The following is a 19,418-nucleotide window of genomic DNA, read 5'->3' on the forward strand; positions in this document are numbered from 1 at the left end:
TTTGATTGCATTTCTTTGGCATTCCAATAGTCATAATGGCTTAAGTACCAAAGAATTTTTTAAAAGATCAAATTGAAAAAAATCTGGGACTTTCTGACTGACTGAATAAAATAGCAATGCTAGAAAGAGAACTAAGATCAGGAATATTGATGTTACATATGATGTTAATTTGAGGTTAATGAACTGAATTTATTATTTGGCTTCTAAATTTCTTAAGTTCATTTATTTTTCCCTTCATATTTCTAAAAACCAGAAAGCATTCATTATATTGAAAAAAAATGCATTCTTATATTTTGAAAAAGTTTATTGGGGTACCATAATTTAGTTTATAAACTAACATGTTGAGACATCTCAGTATAACCTCAACTCTGAAGTTTAAAGTACTTAAGGACTGGAAGGTATGACCTTTTGTAACATCGTACATACATTATGAAATTACATTTATTCCTTAAGTTTCTGGAGCCCAAAAATAAATAATAAATTTCCTCCTACTTTCTGATATAGCAGATTCTTGTTATTAATTATACTTACTGATTATGTGCTGTTAAGAATAAGATGGGAATTTTTTCTGTAAGTTTCAAGCAGTATATTGATGTTAATCAATACATGTTATAATGTACAATGTATATTGATCATTTTATATGTTTTTCCACAGAAGAGCTTTTCCTCTTGCTATAAAACACTACTTTGTCTTTTCCCTAATTGCCTTTTATCAATTGAAAATTCTGTTCCTTGTATATAACTTTAGGAAATGTCATCACTTTGTATCTGGTCATGATCTATATGGATGGAACACTGAGGATTATCTAAATGATGTTTGTGTACCTAAGTATATTGGGGTTCTGAAAAAATATTATGCTAATATTAATAGTTTTTTCTATTTTTTTAAGAAAGAAAATTTCTTTTAGATTTCTATTGGATTCTGATCTGTTAATTTGTACTAGTTAATTTTGCTTAAACGTCTACAAAACTTAAAGGCATAAGTTGCAGTTTCCTCTTATTTGTATTTCCCTCTCACACTTTTATTTCATATCCTTAACAACTTCAACACTTTTGTTTTATAAGGATCATCAAAACATGGAGGAAGTTTGTCAGTTAAGGACTTTGGTAAATAACCTACGAGAGTTAATCACACTGCATAGGAAATACAACTGCAAATTGGCCCTCTCTGATTTTGAGAAGGTAGAAGTCTAGATTTATCAGAATGATTACTATTTTATCATAGCCAGCACAGCTAGAGTTTGCATTTATGCCGTCTTTATTTCAACATCCAGGAGGATACAACCACCATTGTATTCCGAATGTTTGATAAAGTACTGGCCCCCGAGCTTATCCCTTCCGTCTTCGAGAAGTTTATAAGAGTTTACGTGAGGGAACATGACTTACAGGAGGAGGAACTTCTCCTTCTGTACATAGAGGTAACTTCTTCTTTAGCTCTAGTCTTTTTTTCTGGATGTGTGCAGTGCATCATTGTATTAAATGTTTAACTCTTTACGGAATGTCATGCTTTACCATCAGGATTGACGCAGCGTATTGTATTGGTTAAGAATGTGGGTTAACTCTGCTACTAACTGACTGGTCGCCTTGAGCACAGTGAGATAATGTTAGGACTTTCTCCAAATGGTTGTTGTGAAATAATAGGAGCGTGAACAAAGTTTTCTGTACAATGTAAATAAAACTGAAGGCCAAGGTTTTGGCAATTTTGCACTTGTTGACCATTGTTCAGCATTCACGGCTAAGTAGAAGTTTTTGGTTTTTTACGCATCCATAAAAGCTATTTATCTATGTTTATATATGTGTGTGGGGATGTTTTAGTGAGAGTTTTAAATTTAAAAAAATATTTATCCCATTTTAGGATTTATTGAAGAGATGTAGCTCAAAGTTCACCTCACTCTTTGATACAGCATGGGAAGCAAAAGCTATAGCAGTAATAGGATGTTTATCTGACACAGATGTAAGTAAATAGTGATCATATAGATTTTCCTTTTGAGCATTGCATCCTTTCTTAAAACTTTTCTTCTGGTCACAAAAGCAATATATATTTGTTAGGGAGAATTTGTGTAATAGGAAAAAGAATAAAAAGAAAATAAAAACCACTCAATCCTTTTTTCTTATGAAAATAAAAAGTCTTCTCATTCCCAGCCCCAGAAAAACCCACATGGACAGTTGGATGCATATATTTTCAGGCATTTCTATGGTCTTAAAACATAGAGACATTTTAAAATATGTTTATCATATGCCTTTATTTTGACTTCACACTGTTATTAGTCACCATTGTAAAATGTGAATAAAACCATGGAGAATATTTTTAAACACAGAGTCTATAGAAAGTTAATAGAGCTATATGATTTAACTTTCAGCAGAGAAAATACTCTTCTGAATTTTTCTAAATAATAAAATTGCCCTTTATATGTGAATATTGGAAGACATGCTTTTGCAGTCAGAAGATGAAATATTCTCAAGCTTCTATCCAATAGATGCAAGATCCCTGCTGTAGATCAGGCTGTGTCATTAATTTGCATGAAAAGTAAATCCGAGGGCTCTTCACTATCAGTGTGTGTGTCTTTATAGCTCATATTTGATGCTGTGCTCAAGATAATGTATGCAGCAGTGGTCCCCTGGAGTGCAGCTGTGGAGCAGCTGGTGAAACAGCACTTGGAGATGGACCATCCCAAGTAAGATTACAGTGTACCAAACAGCTTTTTTGCTGTTAGATAGACTTCATGTTTTGAGTTGAAATTCATATATGTTTTTCTATCCTTTACTGTGTCCCTTAGTATTTCATAAAAAAAGACAGTCTATGTTAATATCAATAAATTTACTTTTAGAGTCAAGTTATTACAGGAAAGTTACAAACTAATGGAGATGAAGAAACTTTTACGAGGCTATGGAATAAGGGAGGTGAATCTCTTAAGCAAGGAAATAATGGTAAGTACAATAATTGAATCTTTTAACGCCTTTGCTCCACTTCCAGAGCAACATGGGAAATTTAACCAGATTTTATATTCTTTAAGATTAATAGAGCTAGGTTCTTCACCGCTTCCCTTTTGTTAGATAGAATGTTAAGAGAGTGTTTGATTGGTTGTTAGAGTAGTAAAGACAACAGACAGTAAATTAAGAAGCTGAAGGAATATATTATACCATCATGTTGTACGCCTTAAATATATGTAATTTTTATTTGTCAATTAAACCTCAGTAAAGCTAAGGGGAAAAAAAGAAGGGTGAAAGGACTGTCATTAAATTCAGAATGCAAATCATGTTTTAATTTTTCATACAGTTTAGAGTTTGCTGCATTGTTTTAATTATATGAACAAATGATTTCTGGGCTCTCTGTGAGATTTCATAACAAAGAAATGTGTATTGTCTTTATTTCAGAGGGTGGTAAGATACATTCTCAAACAAGATGTCCCATCTTCTTTAGAGGATGCTTTAAAGGTGGCCGAAGCATATATGTTGCCTAAAGACGAAATCTACAGTCTAAGGATTATTGACCTGATTGATAGAGAAAAGGTGTGAAAGTTTTATATCGTACTTTTATATGGTTGGTTTGTTTTGAGTTTTTAAAGATTTAACTATCAAATTATCCAAACAGACAAGCACAAAATAAAGTTATACCAACATTAGACGTTAGATTGGCCGATATGTATAGTTTTGTTTTAAGTATTTTGTGAATACCTAATGAGCTTTCATAGTCTTTGGTAGTTAACAAAACTCAGACTCATGTTTTACATATGTGTAGGACCCTTTGTTTCCAGAATAGGAGGTGGGTTTTCTTTTTGTGTTTTTAAGTGTCTTTATTTTTATATAATTCTAAAACTACAGGCGTACCTAAGAATTACAAAATACAAAGGGTAGTATTTTAATTTACTTTTTCTGTTTGCTGTCATCCAAAACAGAATTTTCAGATTTTTAAACCATGGAACCATAATGTCTTTTTCAAAATGATGTCTTTTCATCTTTAAATAGAAAAGTAAGAGGTAAAGCCAAATCATCCTTTGCAGGTAGCAGCTGTTTTTTCTTCCTTTCAAACTCTGTTTACAGGGTGAAGACTGTATCCTTCTGTTGAGGTCTTTGCCTCCTGCTGAAGCTCAGAAAACTGCAGGAAGAGTAATCATATGGGCACGGCTGGCATTACAGGAAGAACCAGATAATTCTAATGAGGTGAGATTTTCACTAAATAAAATGCAGATAAATCCAATTTTTATGGATATTTATCAACAGGATAGAAAAGACAGAATTACAAATATGAGTATTTGCTCTTCTCACTGCTAGAATGGCCTAATTTTTTTTTATTTTTTTTATTTTTCTGTACATGGGCCTCTCACTGTTGTGGCCTCTCCCGTTGCGGAGCACAGGCTCTGGACGGGCAGGCTCAGCGGCCATGGCTCACTGGCCCAGCCGCTCCGCGGCATGTGGGATCTTCCCAAACCGGGGCACGAACCCGTGTCCCCTGCATCTGCAGGCGGACTCTCAACCACTGCGCCACCAGGGAAGCCCATAGAATGGCCTAATATTAAAATTCCCATTTACTATATAGAAAATTTACCATATAGAAAAACAAACAAATACAGCTGCTTTGGAGCAGTGGCTTTGAGCCCACACTGAATAATCTAGGATCTGCAGATCAAAAGGATTAACTGAAGTATCTGTTATACATAAAGAATTTTCCGTAATGCCTTAAAGTATAAACAGTGTTTTGCATTGTATGGGACATAGTCATTACTCTCGAGTAATGTCAGCCACAGAACCAAAGTAAATCTAATCTGAGAACAGAACGTTGAAACTTAGAAACGGTTTCCAGAGAGCCAATTCACGGTAGAGAGATAAGGGACCGAAAACCTAGTTTATCCAGGGTAGTTGAGTTTTTTAAACCTTTGAAGATACTTACCTCCCAGCCTCTCTCAGTGGTGCACTTCAATCATTTTTTACCTTTAGGGAAATGATTTTTTTTTTAACACCTAAAATTTATTATCCTCTTATTGTCCACTAGGCATTAGGTTAAATACTTCACATAGATTGTCCATTTCTTCCTCACAATAAAACTGTGAACAAAATTGTGAAGGAGACCCTATTGTTAGCTCCTTTTGATTGAGTTTAGAAACTAAAATTTTAAAATTAGTGGCTTTCCCAAGGGTATTTGGAAAGTGGCAGAGTCTCATTTCAAACTGTCTGTGTTCTCAACCACCAGCTTCAACTGCAGCCCGTAGTCAAAATGTTTGAGTACTTTGTACGGACCCGGCCCTTGCTAAGCATTTTACACATACCATGTCTTTCAATTAAAGCTTTTCCCTCTTTGGTTTTTCTTATCTTTAAAAAAAAAAAAAAAAAGATTTTTTTTTTTTTTTTTTTTTTAGTCTTAAGGATGATTCTTTCTTAGACTTCTGATTTCTATACTAAACAAGTTCAGTTCTCTTTAACTTTTCCAGAGATCCTTTCCAGATTTTTTCTCAAATAATAAGTAAAAGCTGTTAAAAAAAACAAAACCCAAATGCCTGTTAATTATGGTGTATCTGAAAGGTGATTTGGGAGATTTGCATATTCTATAGTATTTCTAAATCATATATCCAAGAGTCCGTATGGGTATTTTTCATGTTTAGCTTATATATTATTCAATTATGATCATTCTTTGGCTGCCCAACTCCCTGTAACACAGACCTCTCAACTCTTAAGCCATATCTATTGTTTATTCTGATTCTGTGCTTTTTATTTATTTGTCTATATATGCACTACATATACAATGGCAAATACAAGAAAGGGACTTCATTTTGCATTTTTCTTTTTAGGACAAGGCCTGGAGACTGTCTGTAGCGAAGACATCAGTAGACATTCTTAAATTACTGTGTGACATTCAGAAAGGTAGTTTCCATCTCTGTTCGCTCCTCTTGGTTTAGTTCTAAAGCTGATCCTTTTCAGAAGAGGGCATCAGTGACATCTCCCATCCTGACCCACAGTTTTCCTGCCTCTGATTGTCTTTTTTGATCTCGCACACTTTACTTCATGAAAAGGCTTTCTTGCCTTATTCTTTTGATTAGTAGTGTAAGAGCAGAAGCATGTAAGATCAACTCATCATTTGTGCCTATGCTTCAGTGACTGTTTAATGCTGGACTAGATTTCTTTGGTGCCTTGCACTTTTTACTCACATTGCTCACTTACCACTTGGTTATGATTGGGAAAAAACCCATTTAACCTTGAATTTAAAACAATTAACAAAGTAATTCTCTTGGGGAAAAAAAAAATCTGGAATTTATTTCAAAAAAATTGCCATTTGTTTTGTAACCAACAAACTTCTCTTTTCTACCTTCAGAAAGAATAATTAGATTTCTTTTTGTACTTAAATTGTCTTCTATCAGAATCTGAAAAGAACTACTGAAGACTTGGGAAAAACAAAGCGAATTAAAATTTTAGCTTTTAAAAATTCTGATAATATCAGAATTTGGATGTATGCTATAACTTTTAAAAATTTAATTACAGACAATCTGCAGAAGAAGGATGAATGGGAAGAAACCTTGAAACAATTTAAAACTGTTGCTAGCTTACAGGTAAAGATGTTAAGCCATGTTGAACATTATTACTTGACTCATCAGTGCATTTGACATAGATCAGTTCCTCCTTCTTAAAACCTTCTGCACTAGCCTTCAGAGACTTCAGATATACTGGTTTTTCCTCTTTCTGTCTCTCTTTTTTAAAGCAGCTTTAATGTAATATAATTCACATACCATACATTTCATCTATTTGAAGTGTATAATTCAATGGTTTTGGGTGTATTGCATTATTGATTGTTTAAATCGTGGTAAAGTACATACAATGTAGAATTTGCCATTTTAACCATTTTTCTATTTACAATTCAGTGGTATTGACTCCATTCACAGTGCAGTACAACCATCACCATCACCAGTATCTACTTTTCATCCCTTCAGGCAGAAACTTGGCACCTGTTAAGCAATAACTCCCCATTCCTCTCTCCCCGCAGCCACTCGTAACCTCTAATCTACTTTTTATCTCTATGAATTTTCCTATTTCATATAAAGTGGAATCATAAAAACATTTGTCCTTTTGTGTCTAGCTTTTTTTACTTAGTATAATGTTCATCCATGTTGTAGGATGTATAGAACTTCCTTCCTGTCTCTGGCTGAATAATATTCCACTGTATGGCTGTACCACATTTTTGTTTATTTATCTCTTGATGGACACTTGGGTTGTTTCCACTTTGGGGCTACTGTGAATAATGCTGCATTGAACATGGATGTACAAATATCTGTTAACTTCCTGCTTTCAATTCCTTTGGGTATATACCCAGGAGAGGAATTGCTGAGTCATATGGTAATTCTATGTTTAACTTTTTAAGGAACTGTTCTCTGTTTTTTAATTGTATTCTAGTTTATGCCTTTTTAAAAAACCATTTTGGTTTACGGTATCTTTATAGATTATTTATTTAACTCTGGTGGCCCGGAATGATGGCTAACAGTAGCTGTCATTTACTCAGTACTTACTATGTACTAGACATGGGGCTTTGCATGTGTTATTTGTCACAGTAGATCCCCAGGGAGGGTACTGTTATAATTCTCCTTTACAGATGAGGAAACTGAGGCACCACAGTGTCTCAAAATATTGCAAAAGACAGCAAATTGTCTATAGAAACTGGCCCAGAAGATTACTGTCTACTTCATAATGTCTTAATTTTTTTTTCTATATAGTTTCATTCTAGGCAGTTCACTTTTTCTTGAAAATTAATTTCTGTTAACTTTGAACTGATTGTCTTCAGATTTGAAATTTGAAATTAATTATTTTATTTTGGCTCTAGGGCCTTCCTAACGTGAAAAGATTTTATAAATAGAAGGGCTGTCAGGGCTAACTGATAAGTTTCATCAAATAGGATATTGGGTAGATGTGAGGATCTCTTTGTGAAAACTTGAAATTAACACACCGGCAGATTTAACTCGCAACTGTATTATCTCAAAGTGTGTAAAGAAGAAATAATTTATCACAGTTTATTGTACTGCTGTTTCTCAAAGTATGGCCCATGGACTCCCAAGGGTCTCTTGAGACCCTTTCAGGGAGTCCATGAGATTAAAACTCTATTTATAGCAAAAATAAGAAATTGTTCTTTCCATCCATATTCTCGCATGAGAGTATACTGGGTTTTCAGAGGCTTCATGATGTGGTAACATCATCGCTCTAAAGGCTGATGGTATGTGCACTTTTATATGCTCTTGTATTTTAAACTTTTCTGTTTAATTTCTGATATGGTAAATATTGATAGATATCTCCTTTAAAAGTTTTTTGGTGTCCTCTATAATTTTTAAGAGTGTAAAGAGGTGCTACAACCCAAAAGTTTGCGATCTTCTGTGTTAAACAATAGATGTCTTTGTGTGAAGCACCCAGGAGTCAGCATAAGTTAACTTCTCCGCGGTCTTCTTAAATTTGAAAATTACAGGTACTTTAAAGCAATGGTTTAGCTCTAAGCAAAGTCATGTTTAGTTATGGTGCTACCATTTATGGAACAATCCTTGTGCCAGGTCTAGTGGGAGAGGCCAGGGATGCTGCTAAACATCCTCCTGTGCAAAGGCAGCCCCTGCGGCACAGAATCATCTGGCAGATTGAGAAGCCCTTCTGAAGTGTGGCGTCAAAGAAGAAGGTCTCACTCACTCCCACTACCTCTTGGTGTCCTTCCCTGGGCTTCAGCAGGATCCTTTTATTGGGCTGGAAAAATTAATTCTAGGTCTGGTGTTAGCAGCTAACCAGAAGTTATTACAGAAAAGAGCAAAACTAGCTTCTTCAAGCCACCAGGGTAGAATCGCACAAACCTAATACTTAATCCCTCCCTCCTTCTGTTCAGGGTTAGGGTTAGGGTTAGGATTAGGGCAGAATTACCACAACAGAATTACCAGACCCAAAGACGTCAGCAGTGCCAAAGTTGAGAAGGCCCTGGGTTAAGTGATATTTTCCCCTTTTCCAACCTTTATATAATAAGTTACTTTTGAAATATAGAGTCTTAAATTCTTGATTTACAAGGGAGAGAGAGAGAGGTAAAATAGAGTTTCGAGACACTCCAATGGTTTTCAACCACAGATGAACTGGACAGACGTGGAGCTTTGTCTTGCTTGCCTTGCTACAGGAGAACTTCGAGGTCTTTCTTTCATTTGAAGATTACAGCAGTAGTTCCCTGGTAGCAGAGCTCCGGGAACAGCACATTAAAGCTCAGCAAGTCGCACAGGCTAAACACAAACCCTGGAGGCCAGCAGAGCCTGCGGCTGCCGAGGAGGACAGGCTGAGCGCCGAGTCCAAGCTGCACCGACAGGTGCTGGCCCTGCAGGTGTCCCGGCAAGAGCTGGAGGCCAAGATGATCTTGAGGGCCTTGAACGACTGGAACGTGGAAGGGGCACTGAGAAAATGCAGGTGAGTTCCGGGTCCCCAAATCACGCAGCTCATCAGAAAGGAACCCTGGTTTCATTTACTTCTTTTTTTTTTTTTTTTGCTGTACGTGGGCCTCTCACTGCTGTGGCCTCTCCTGTTGCGGAGCACAGGCTCCGGACATGCAGGCTCAGCAGCCATGGCTCACGGGCCCAGCCGCTCCGCGGCATGTGGGATCTTCCCGGACCGGGACACGAACCCGTGTCCCCTGCATTGGCAAGCAGACTCTCAACCACTGTGCCACCAGGGAAGCCCTTCATTTACTTCTTCGGTGACGAGGATAGGGATGGTGACCCTTTCACTTCCACAGACGTGATTCTTGGTTTCTCGCCCTGAGAGCCTGTTTTGGATGCCTGGGTCAGAAAGTGGTGGCGTAGGGACTTGTGGTTAAGAATCTGCCTGCCAACGTAGGGGACACAGGTTCAAGCCCTGGTCTGGGAGGATCCCACATGCCATGGAGTGACTAAGCCCGTGTGCCACGACTACTGAGCCTGTGCTCTAGAGCCCACGTGCCACAACTACTGAAGCCTGCGCACCTAGAGCCCGTGCTTGACAACAAGAGAAGCCACCGTGATAAGAAGCTCGTGCACCGCAACAAAGAGGAGCCCCCACACGCTGCAACTAGAGAAAGCCCGCACGCAGCAACGAAGACCCAACACAGCCAAAAATAAATAAATAAAATAAATAAATTTATTTAAAGAAAGAAAGTGATGGCATACAAGAGGTGTGACTAACCGGGTGTAGTTAGGTAACCAAACCATTGAGTTTAGGTCACCTTGCAGTGCAATAGTTAGTGGTATCCCAAGCAAGTTGAAAAACGAAGCACACTGAAAACATTTAAAGGCATTGTAAATGTTGTTAGTGGTTATATATATATACTTTTTTTTTTTTTTTTTTTTTTTGCGGTACGCGGGCCTCTCACAATTGTGGCCTCTCCTGTTGCGGAGCACAGGCTCCGGACGTGCAGGCTCAGCGTCCATGGCTCACCGGCCCAGCCACTCCGTGGCATGTGGGATCTTCCCGAACCAGGGTACGAACCCGTGTCCCCTGCATCGACAGGTGGACTCTCAACTACTGCGCCACCAGGGAAGCTCCAGTGGTTATATATTAATCCAAGAAAGGCAAATCCATCTGCTTTCCATATGAGTGCTCTAACTTCCGACACTTCCTTTCTTCCAAAGAGACTTGTTTAAGTATCACTGCAACACCAACACTGGAAAATTGCTGTTCCTGACGTGTCAGAAGCTTTGTCAGATGTTGGCTAATGGCTTTCCAATGGCAATCCCTGAGGGACTAAATCTTCCTTCTGAGATACATGATCTAGCATGCCAGGCTGCCACCATCTGCAGTCCAGGTGACAAGATTTATAATCTACGTGGTTTTATATTCTCTGCTTCATTTCGTACTTGTCTAATGCTGTCTCCTTACAGTTGGACACTGAGGTAGAGAAGCGATCATTATCCCTCTTTCACAAAGGGGACACTTATAATTGAATCTCTATGGGGGTTACTATTTTAAAGTATTTCCAAAATTAACAATGTCATTTCTGACTATTGACAATATTCGCTTTCAGAAGATTGTGAAATTCCTTGCCTCCCCATATCTGATCTTACTTTCAAGTCAAGCTTAAAAAGAATGTTGACCTGTATTATTTAGGGTAGTCAAAGCTATGTGGAAACCTTTCTCTCTGCTTTGTGGCCTACCTTAGACTTTTGAATGGTAATTATTTAAAGGTTGTTTATGTTGTTCTAAACACATGAAATACTAGTTTAATGATTTTTTTCTCCATTTTCTTTCAGATTTTTTGCTAGATGCCTTAGAACTCTGTAAATATACTTTAATGGCAGTAGAGCTTTCCAGACAGTGCCAAATGGATGACTGCGGAATTCTCATGAAAGTAAATTGCTTTGAATTTCTTTTCCTTAAACAAAACCCCTACCCAATCCATTACACACCACTTTTAAATCACTTGCATAGTTTATAAAAATACTGAATGTACCTCTCATATTTTCTTACTCTAGACCAGAGAACTACTTAAGGGCATGAGACCACTTCTCTTTTCTAGTAATATTTATTGGCTTTAATTTGCACTATCTTTTGAAACATTGGGCCTCAAACAAGGCATCTCTGGACATTGTCCATAGTAACAGTTTGGTTTTGTTTTTTGTTTTTTGGCCATGTGGCTTGCAGGATCTTCCCCTGCCAGGGATCAAACCTGGCCCCCGCAGTGAAAGTGCCAAATCCTAACCAGTGGACCACCGGGGAGTTCCCTGAGTAACAATTTAACTTAAAGCAGCATTATTTTAAGCCATAGACCAGAAGAAACAGACTACATGGTTGTATTTGACCATCAACATTGTGTTTGGCTCTGATAGATCTGATTCTGGATTCTGCTTGGTGAAGAAGGAATCTGTGTCCTGGAGTGTCCTTATCTGTGTCTTTTCTGTATGACTTGATATTTAGACTTCCTTTGGAACTCATAAAGATCCATATGAGGAGTGGTCTTACTGTGACTTCTTCAGTGAAGATGGGATAGTTCTCGAGTCCCAGATGGTGCTCCCTGTCATCTATGAATTGATTTCATCACTTGTGCCTCTGTCTGGTAAATCTCATTTGTGTCATCTTTTTTCTGTGTACTTCTTCATGCAAGTTTAAATGGTAGAGGTTTGGAACTGAAACTACACATAGTAACGTGGATGAATCTTGTAGGCATAATGCTGAACAAATGAAGTGAGGAACAAAAGAATATGTATTGTATGATTTCATTTATGTAAAGTACAAGGACGGACTATAAGGAGGCCATGCTATTGGAAGTCAAGGTAGTGTTTACCCTTGGAGGGTAGACTGGAAGTGGGCAAGGGGACGGTTTCTGGATGCTAGTAGTGTTCTGCGTCTTGGTCTGGATGTACACTTATCTGTACATCCAGACCTGTAAAGGTTTTGTTTTTTTTTAAGTAACAGGTTGCTTTAGAACATTATTTGATACGAGCACAATATTAAAGTATCTCTGGGACTATGTGCTCTAAAAGAGAGTTATTTTACTTATTGTTATTGAATTTATTCTCTTTTTTAGAAAGCAAGAGATATCCCTTCGATTCTACAAGTTTACCATACTGCTCCATCAGTGAAGGTATTTGACATCAGAAACGTATAACCATTGAATTACAATTTTGTAAATAGGCCAACATAGAAATTTCTTGAAATCCTGAATATGAATCTGATGTAATGTCCTTAATATAGTTTCTTAATTATTACTGTTACATTGTTACTCTTCCAAACTGTCAGGAAAATGGGTCATTTGGCTTATAGTGTTAACTTTTATGAATCTGTTCATAAATTTGGTCTTCCAAGTAGAGAAATGGTTTTCTTCAGCTAATGATTGAAGCATCTCAAAATAGGCAAGTTACAATCAAAGTACCTCAGTATCCATGTACCTAGCTATTTTCTGGTTTAGATCAAGCCTCATGTTAACTCTTTTATTTACTAACTTTGAGAATAAATTCTATGACCATTACCTGCATTGAAGAAGTAGACCGTCCCGGAAAACAATTTCCAAATATGGTATTTCTTTGTTTAAAAAAAAATCTAAATATTAAAATACTTGTACTCGAGTAAAATACTTTTATCATTTCACAGGAGACAGCCTTATGTTACCTATTATCAATTCCATCTCTGCCTTGCTTCAGAACCTTCAGGAATCTAGCCAATGGGAGCTGGCCCTAAAATTTGTAGTTGGTTCATTTGGTACCTGTCTTCAGCACTCTGTGTCAAACTTCATGAATGCCAGTTTGAGTGACAAGGTACAGTTTCGAGAACAACTACTTTCACTTTGCCCAAGTACAGATACAAAAGCACTGCCAGGGCTTCCCTGGTGGTGCAGTGGTTGAGAGTCCGCCTGCCGATGCAGGGGACACGGGTTCGTGCCCCGGTCCGGGAAGATCCCACATGCCGCGGAGCGGCTGGGCCCGTGAGCCATGGCCGCTGAGCCTGCGCGTCCGGAGCCTGTGCTCCGCAATGGAAGAGGCCACAACAGTGAGAGGCCCGCGTACCGCAAAAAAAAAAAAAGCACTGCCAAACAAAGGAATTTGGAACCCACATTTTCCTATTTGGCTTTGTTGTAAGGAAATTGATAATTTGTCAGATTTAGGAAACGTCTGTTGAACATCTACAAAGTCAGGTATAGTTCAAGGTGCTTGCACACATTTTCTTTTTTTAAAAAAATTATTTTTTTATTTTATTTTATTTTATTGTATTTCTTTATTTTTGGCTGCGTTGGGTCTTCGTTGCTGTGTGTGGGCTTTCTCTGGTTGCGGTGACGGGGGGCTACTCTTTGTTGCGGTGCGTGGGCTTCTCATTGTGGTGGCTTCTCTTGTTGTGGAACATAGGCTCTGGGTGCGCGGTCTTCAGTAGTTGTGGCACGCGGGCTCAGTAGTTGTGGCACGCGAGCTCTAGAGTACAGGCTCAGTAGTTGTGGCGCACGGGCTTAGTTGCTCCGTGGCATGTGGGATCTTTCCGGACCAGGGCTCGAACCCGTGTCCCCTGCATTGGCAGGTGGATTCTTAACCACTGCGCCACCAGGGAAGCCCTTGCACACATTTTCATACCTAATCTTTATGACAAACCTGAGAGACTCCACTTTGCAAACGAAGAAACTCAGATTCAGGGAGGCAAAGTAAATAATCTGAGGCTTTTGGTTGCAGTGTTAAGTCCTCTTACTCCAAGCCCAGTGACCACATTGGTTCAATCTGCTATCGATCTGCTATTTGTTTTACTGTGGCCCAAATTATAATTATTACCCAACGGCGTCATTAAAAAGATTCTAGAAGACAAACTATCTGTTGATAACTTGCTGATGAAGCTGGTCTTGTATTCATTTCTACTACTCTATTCATATTTACTAAATGCCAATATTTTTAAAAATCAGCTTTATTGAAGTATAGCTTTCAAAATTAAAATGCATGTATTTTAAGTATATCAACCAATGTATTCACCTTGTCACCAACACCATAATCAAGGTACAGGGTATTTTATAAGGTTCCTTTTTGCCCTTTCCCAGTCAATTCCCCTGCAAGCCCCAGCTTTCTGTCATTATAGATTAAACGACAATACTTTTTGCATATAATGCTGAATTTTCAAAGTTCCTTAATATTTAAGAAAAGTTTTCAAAACTATGCATAGACGTGGACCTGAGAATTCTTTTGTTCTTTTCTAAAAGTTGTGTGGAGAGGCCACATTAGTTAAATCCAAGCATGTTGTTATGGAATTGAAAGAGAAAGCCATTATGTTTATCAGGGGAAACGCCGCAACACTTTTGTACAAAGTGAGTATTAGTTTGTGGTAAGCTCTTCTCTCTCTCTCTCTCTCTCTCTCTCTCTCCCCTCTCTCCTGCTTCTGATTTTTCAGTGAGGATGAGAGTGAGGAGGGGGAGGGGATGTTGGGGACTTGAAAAGAATTAATACAGAGAAGGTAAGGGTTCTGTGTCATATAGAACTTGTTAGAGTTTCTTTCCTTAAATTTATAATAGTGATAAAAGACATTAAAACTAAGCAAACAAGTTGGAACTATTTTACTATAAATAACTTTTCATGAAATGCTTGTTCTTTCGTAGGGCCTAAAACTAAATTTAGTGACAAATCAGCCTTTAGAGACTGAATTCTGTTTTGACTGTGAGGAATTTGCTTCTCTGGATGCTTTCTTCCCACAGGTATTTAATTGTCGCCTGGTGGACCTCAACTTGGCATTGGGGTACTGCACTCTCTTACCACAAAAAGAAGTCTTTGAAAATATATGGAAGCTCATAGATAAAGCATGGCAGAATTACGACAAAATATTGGTATGACCTAAGGAAGCACACCTTCAGTTCTTGAAATATTGAAGATTTAGGGGAAGAAGTAAAATTGGCTTTGCCACCAGATCTTAAAGATTTAGCAAAAGAAACGTCAAGCTAACACACATGGTTTCTACCAGCTTTTCCTTAACTGGCAACACACCAGGGAATGTATATGCAGGTCCTAAGCATTGCTCAACCCAGAGGATTACATTTTTTATTTCTTAAATCTGTATTCAGCCAGAGAACCTCACTGCTTATGCTTACTCTAGTGTACTGGAAATCTTAGACCCATGAGCCAGTTCTTCTTTGTAGGACAAGTTTAACGGATGCAAAACTTGTCTTTGATATTGTTTGTTTCAAAATTTGCCTTTTGTGGGCATTTTACGTGCAGGATAGCTCAAATTTGACCTTTTCTTATGAAAGAAATCCAGACTAAATTTATGGCATCACACTAAAAGCCGAATTACCTAAGTATTATATTAATACAAGTAATGACGGTGTATGAAGCAACATGTAACATTCCAGCTGTTATCATAAAGAAAGATTATGGTTTTTATTGTTGGGTTTCGTATAAAGGGTATTAGAATATTTTCTATTTGCAATTCAATTTTAATTCTATTTTAATTTTTTAGGCAATATCTCTGGTGGGCTCCCAGCTGGCCAGTCTCTATCAGGAAATAGAAATGGAGCTTAAGTTCTGTGAACTCAGTACTGATTCCCGGTGGGGCATTCGTCTTAGTAAACTTGGTGTGAGTATTCTTCAAGTGCCATGAAGTTTCATCTATTTCCAGTTGGAAAATTTAAAACAAAGAACTCATTATCCTTTACTTTTGGAGAGGTTATATATAAACTGACTTGTAAGTTTTAGTTAGTTATTACACGCATTGGTGCTTTCAAAGAAATAAGGACCTTTTGCCTCATTTTCTTTTTGCTATATTTTTAAAGAAATTAGAAGAGGCTTGACATTTCATCTGCTTAGCCTTCTCATTATAGGAATGTATCTAGTATTAATGAACATTTAAGGTATTCCAGGCCTACCCTTTAGCCTCATACTTTTTTGTGTGCTATTTGTTTAAAGATAATATTAAAATGTATATACATTGTACTAAGCTTCAGCAACTCCTACCAGGGAGAAGTAAGTGGCCCTTATTTTTCACTTTGCAAAAACAAACCAACAAAATCCTGTTTTCTTTACTATGAATGTAAAGCATTTTATTTTATTTGCAAATAGTTGACATATCAGGAATGTAACCATTGTAGAAATGGTATATGTTTTGACGCCTCGTTCCTATGCAGTAATGGGACTGTTTGTTGCTAACTACCAAACTTTACTGAAGAGCCAGGGGTTAGTGTGACTAAGAGAGATTTTGGACCTCTAGCCAAATATACCTGAAATTTCAGAGTGATGGTCGAGTTGGGTAGTATGATAAAAATAAAAGTTGAAGAAGCTATAGAAAAATGCTTCTCTAAAAAAATGGATAGTAAAAGGGCAGGTCACAACAGTGCCCTTAGTCTGATACATTTCAGTTTAGCAGGGTTTTTGTTTTGCTCTTTTTATTTCTAGATTTCTTTCCAGCCAGTTTTTAGGCAACATTTTCTCACCAAGAAAGACCTCATTAAAGCTCTTGTGGAGAATATAGATATGGATACAAGCCTCATTCTGGAATATTGCAGGTAATTCTTTAAATTTCATTGGTATTTTTGCTGTTAGCTTAACAAACCGGTAATGCTAATGTGAGAACACAGTGATAACAGTGATTATTACATGTGGCCCATGACCTCTGATGTTTTCTTTTGCTCAACCTCAAACTGAATAAGTCCAAACCAGATTAAATTCTCTTATGATATCACCTTTTTAATTCACTCTTTGGTGTTTCCTCAACTTGCCTCATGATGAGCATCACGTGGGGCACTTGATTAAAAATACAGATTCCTGGGTCCCTCTATATTGGTTCTGACTCGGCAGGTCTGGGCTGAGGCCCAGGAAACTGGTCTTAGTAGAAGCTCCAGACGATTCACATGATAAGGGAACTTTGGGAATATTCTGAGCAAGTAAACTTCTAAATCAGATCAAGTTAGGGGCAAGTTGATCTTAAATTAAAAATTGGTGAAAAGTATGATTTAGGGAGAATTTTTTTTTAATAACTTTAAAAAACTGAGACCAAATGTTATTTATAGATACAGCATACTGTGATGAGGAGGATCAAATGATTTATAATTTATATCTCAGTTGTTTTTGTCTGATAAATTTAGATATTAAATTTGCTGGCCCATTATTAGTTTCAAAGTGGTTTCCCACACATCATCACGTTTACTTTTTATTGTATATTATAACCAATTTATGTATGAGAAAACAAACCCATATTAGGTGCCCTGCTCAAGGTCAGATAATAAGTACTGCTCCTAAAATACCAAGGGTGCTGTAATCCTTATCCAGTTTGTGACAGATGGGTGGAATCTCAGTTCTCGATAATGAGGCTGCTTAGTGCATTTCCTCACCAGACAGGGATCTAGTTCTTTGTCCTTGTGGATGGTGGGGAGTAATGTCCCTGGCTGTCACCATCCTGAACCTGCAAGTCAGGGACCATAGGCTGCTCATAGCTCTAACTAGCTGTGACCTACCTGCACTCTGATATAACAAAACTATGCCATTCTTCAGTTTGGAGTGCTACAAATCCAGAATGAGGTACACACACTCCGTCTTCTTTATTAATTTGAACTCCTGGTAGATTTTTGTCTGTTGTTTTATGGCGTGACCCCTTTTCTGAAATTGAAATAGCTCTAATTATGTCAGGCTCATTTCACAATCGTTGTGCTTACATATGGCGTTGCTGATTTTTACTTGTGTGATAGTGACCATCTTGCCTCAGGCAGTCCCACTGAATAAATTTAGGTGACCTTTACAATTTCAGGGAATGACTTTAAAATTATTGTATGTAAAGCTCTTCTTGAGATTTCAGTTATTCTATATAACAGATTAAACTATCCCTATCTTATTAATAGGGCTTAGAAGGCATTTCAGTTGTCGATTTGTCTATACTAACCTGATTCTTAATTTTTAAATGTACTACTTTTTCCAATTCAGATGGAACATATTAAAATCAAAGTCCCACATAATTCCATCCATCAGGGATAATCACTGTTAAGAGTTTGGCCTATATTGTTCTTTTTTTTTTCCTTATGCATTTACTAACATGCATTTTTAAAAGTTTATGAAAAATAGAATTGTACATTATCTTATAGCATGTATCCTTCACTTAACAAAATAATGTCTTCTCAGATTAGGACATATAGCTCTTCCTCATATCCGTTGAATCCTATGGTATTCCTTTGGATAAGTTATTTAACCAGCCTCCTATTGATGAGTATTTGTTTCCAATTTTTAAATATTACAAGCAGTTGTTACAGGACATCCTATATGTGTATCTTTGCTACTTTTGTGAAGTGTATGAAAGTGGAATTTCTCTATTAAAGGACATAAATATATATTTTCAACTTTATTACAAATTTCCCTCCAAGATTGTGCCAGTTTATATGCCCACCAAGAATATCTGATATTTTTAAAAGCAAGAATTAACTTTGAAAACAAGTAAATGGTCTGGTTATGACACTTGACAATGGAAGGGTTAGATTTCAGTGGTGGGAGCTCATACCTAAGTTTTCTGTGAGAAACTGTAGAAATGCATGCATTTTGGGACATTCATGTGTAACTGAATATTTATTTCAGCACATTTCAGTTGGACTCAGATGCAGCTCTTCAGCTGTTCATTGAAACACTCCTCCACAACACTAATGCCAGCCAGAGCCAGGGAGACACAAGCATGGAATCCACAAAGGAGCAGCGTTCCAAACTCCTGGCCAAAGCCATCGAAATGGTTCCTTTACTGACAAGCACAAAAGATTTGGTCATCAGTCTTAGTGGAATACTGCATAAGGTAGATGAATGGTGAAATGAATGCATTGGGTCGTTTCACGCATCCCTCCTACCCTTAATTAATCAGATATCTATAGTAACAAATTGAAAATGTAAGTCCTATATTTTTTGTAAACTATTAATTTTCAAAAAATTTTAGATTTCTGTATTTTTATTATACTTTAATACAGCACGTTTCCTGTCTTTTTTTCCTCCAAAATAAAAATAGCCCTTTTCCCCAGATTTTTAAAAATAGCACACATT

General features: G+C 37.2%; 1 protein-coding gene across 1 annotated transcript in view; it reads left to right on the forward strand.

The window, feature by feature from the left end:
- The window catches only part of KNTC1 (kinetochore associated 1), a 70,543-nt gene that overhangs the window by 27,738 nt on the left and 23,387 nt on the right, over window positions 1-19,418 (forward strand). Inside the window, exons 22-41 of the mRNA XM_033440852.2 lie at window positions 1,066-1,182; window positions 1,275-1,418; window positions 1,856-1,954; window positions 2,572-2,675; window positions 2,829-2,928; window positions 3,376-3,510; window positions 4,042-4,161; window positions 5,784-5,856; window positions 6,472-6,539; window positions 9,116-9,396; window positions 10,593-10,765; window positions 11,211-11,308; window positions 11,875-12,013; window positions 12,485-12,541; window positions 13,048-13,211; window positions 14,627-14,731; window positions 15,116-15,244; window positions 15,874-15,990; window positions 16,806-16,915; window positions 18,969-19,176. Coding sequence (XP_033296743.1) covers window positions 1,066-1,182; window positions 1,275-1,418; window positions 1,856-1,954; window positions 2,572-2,675; window positions 2,829-2,928; window positions 3,376-3,510; window positions 4,042-4,161; window positions 5,784-5,856; window positions 6,472-6,539; window positions 9,116-9,396; window positions 10,593-10,765; window positions 11,211-11,308; window positions 11,875-12,013; window positions 12,485-12,541; window positions 13,048-13,211; window positions 14,627-14,731; window positions 15,116-15,244; window positions 15,874-15,990; window positions 16,806-16,915; window positions 18,969-19,176 — 2,541 coding nt within the window. The remainder of the gene's footprint in view (window positions 1-1,065; window positions 1,183-1,274; window positions 1,419-1,855; window positions 1,955-2,571; window positions 2,676-2,828; window positions 2,929-3,375; window positions 3,511-4,041; window positions 4,162-5,783; window positions 5,857-6,471; window positions 6,540-9,115; window positions 9,397-10,592; window positions 10,766-11,210; window positions 11,309-11,874; window positions 12,014-12,484; window positions 12,542-13,047; window positions 13,212-14,626; window positions 14,732-15,115; window positions 15,245-15,873; window positions 15,991-16,805; window positions 16,916-18,968; window positions 19,177-19,418) is intronic.

The sequence above is a fragment of the Orcinus orca genome, chromosome 15, assembly GCF_937001465.1.
Source record: "Orcinus orca chromosome 15, mOrcOrc1.1, whole genome shotgun sequence".
NCBI classification, from domain to species: Eukaryota; Metazoa; Chordata; class Mammalia; order Artiodactyla; family Delphinidae; genus Orcinus; species Orcinus orca.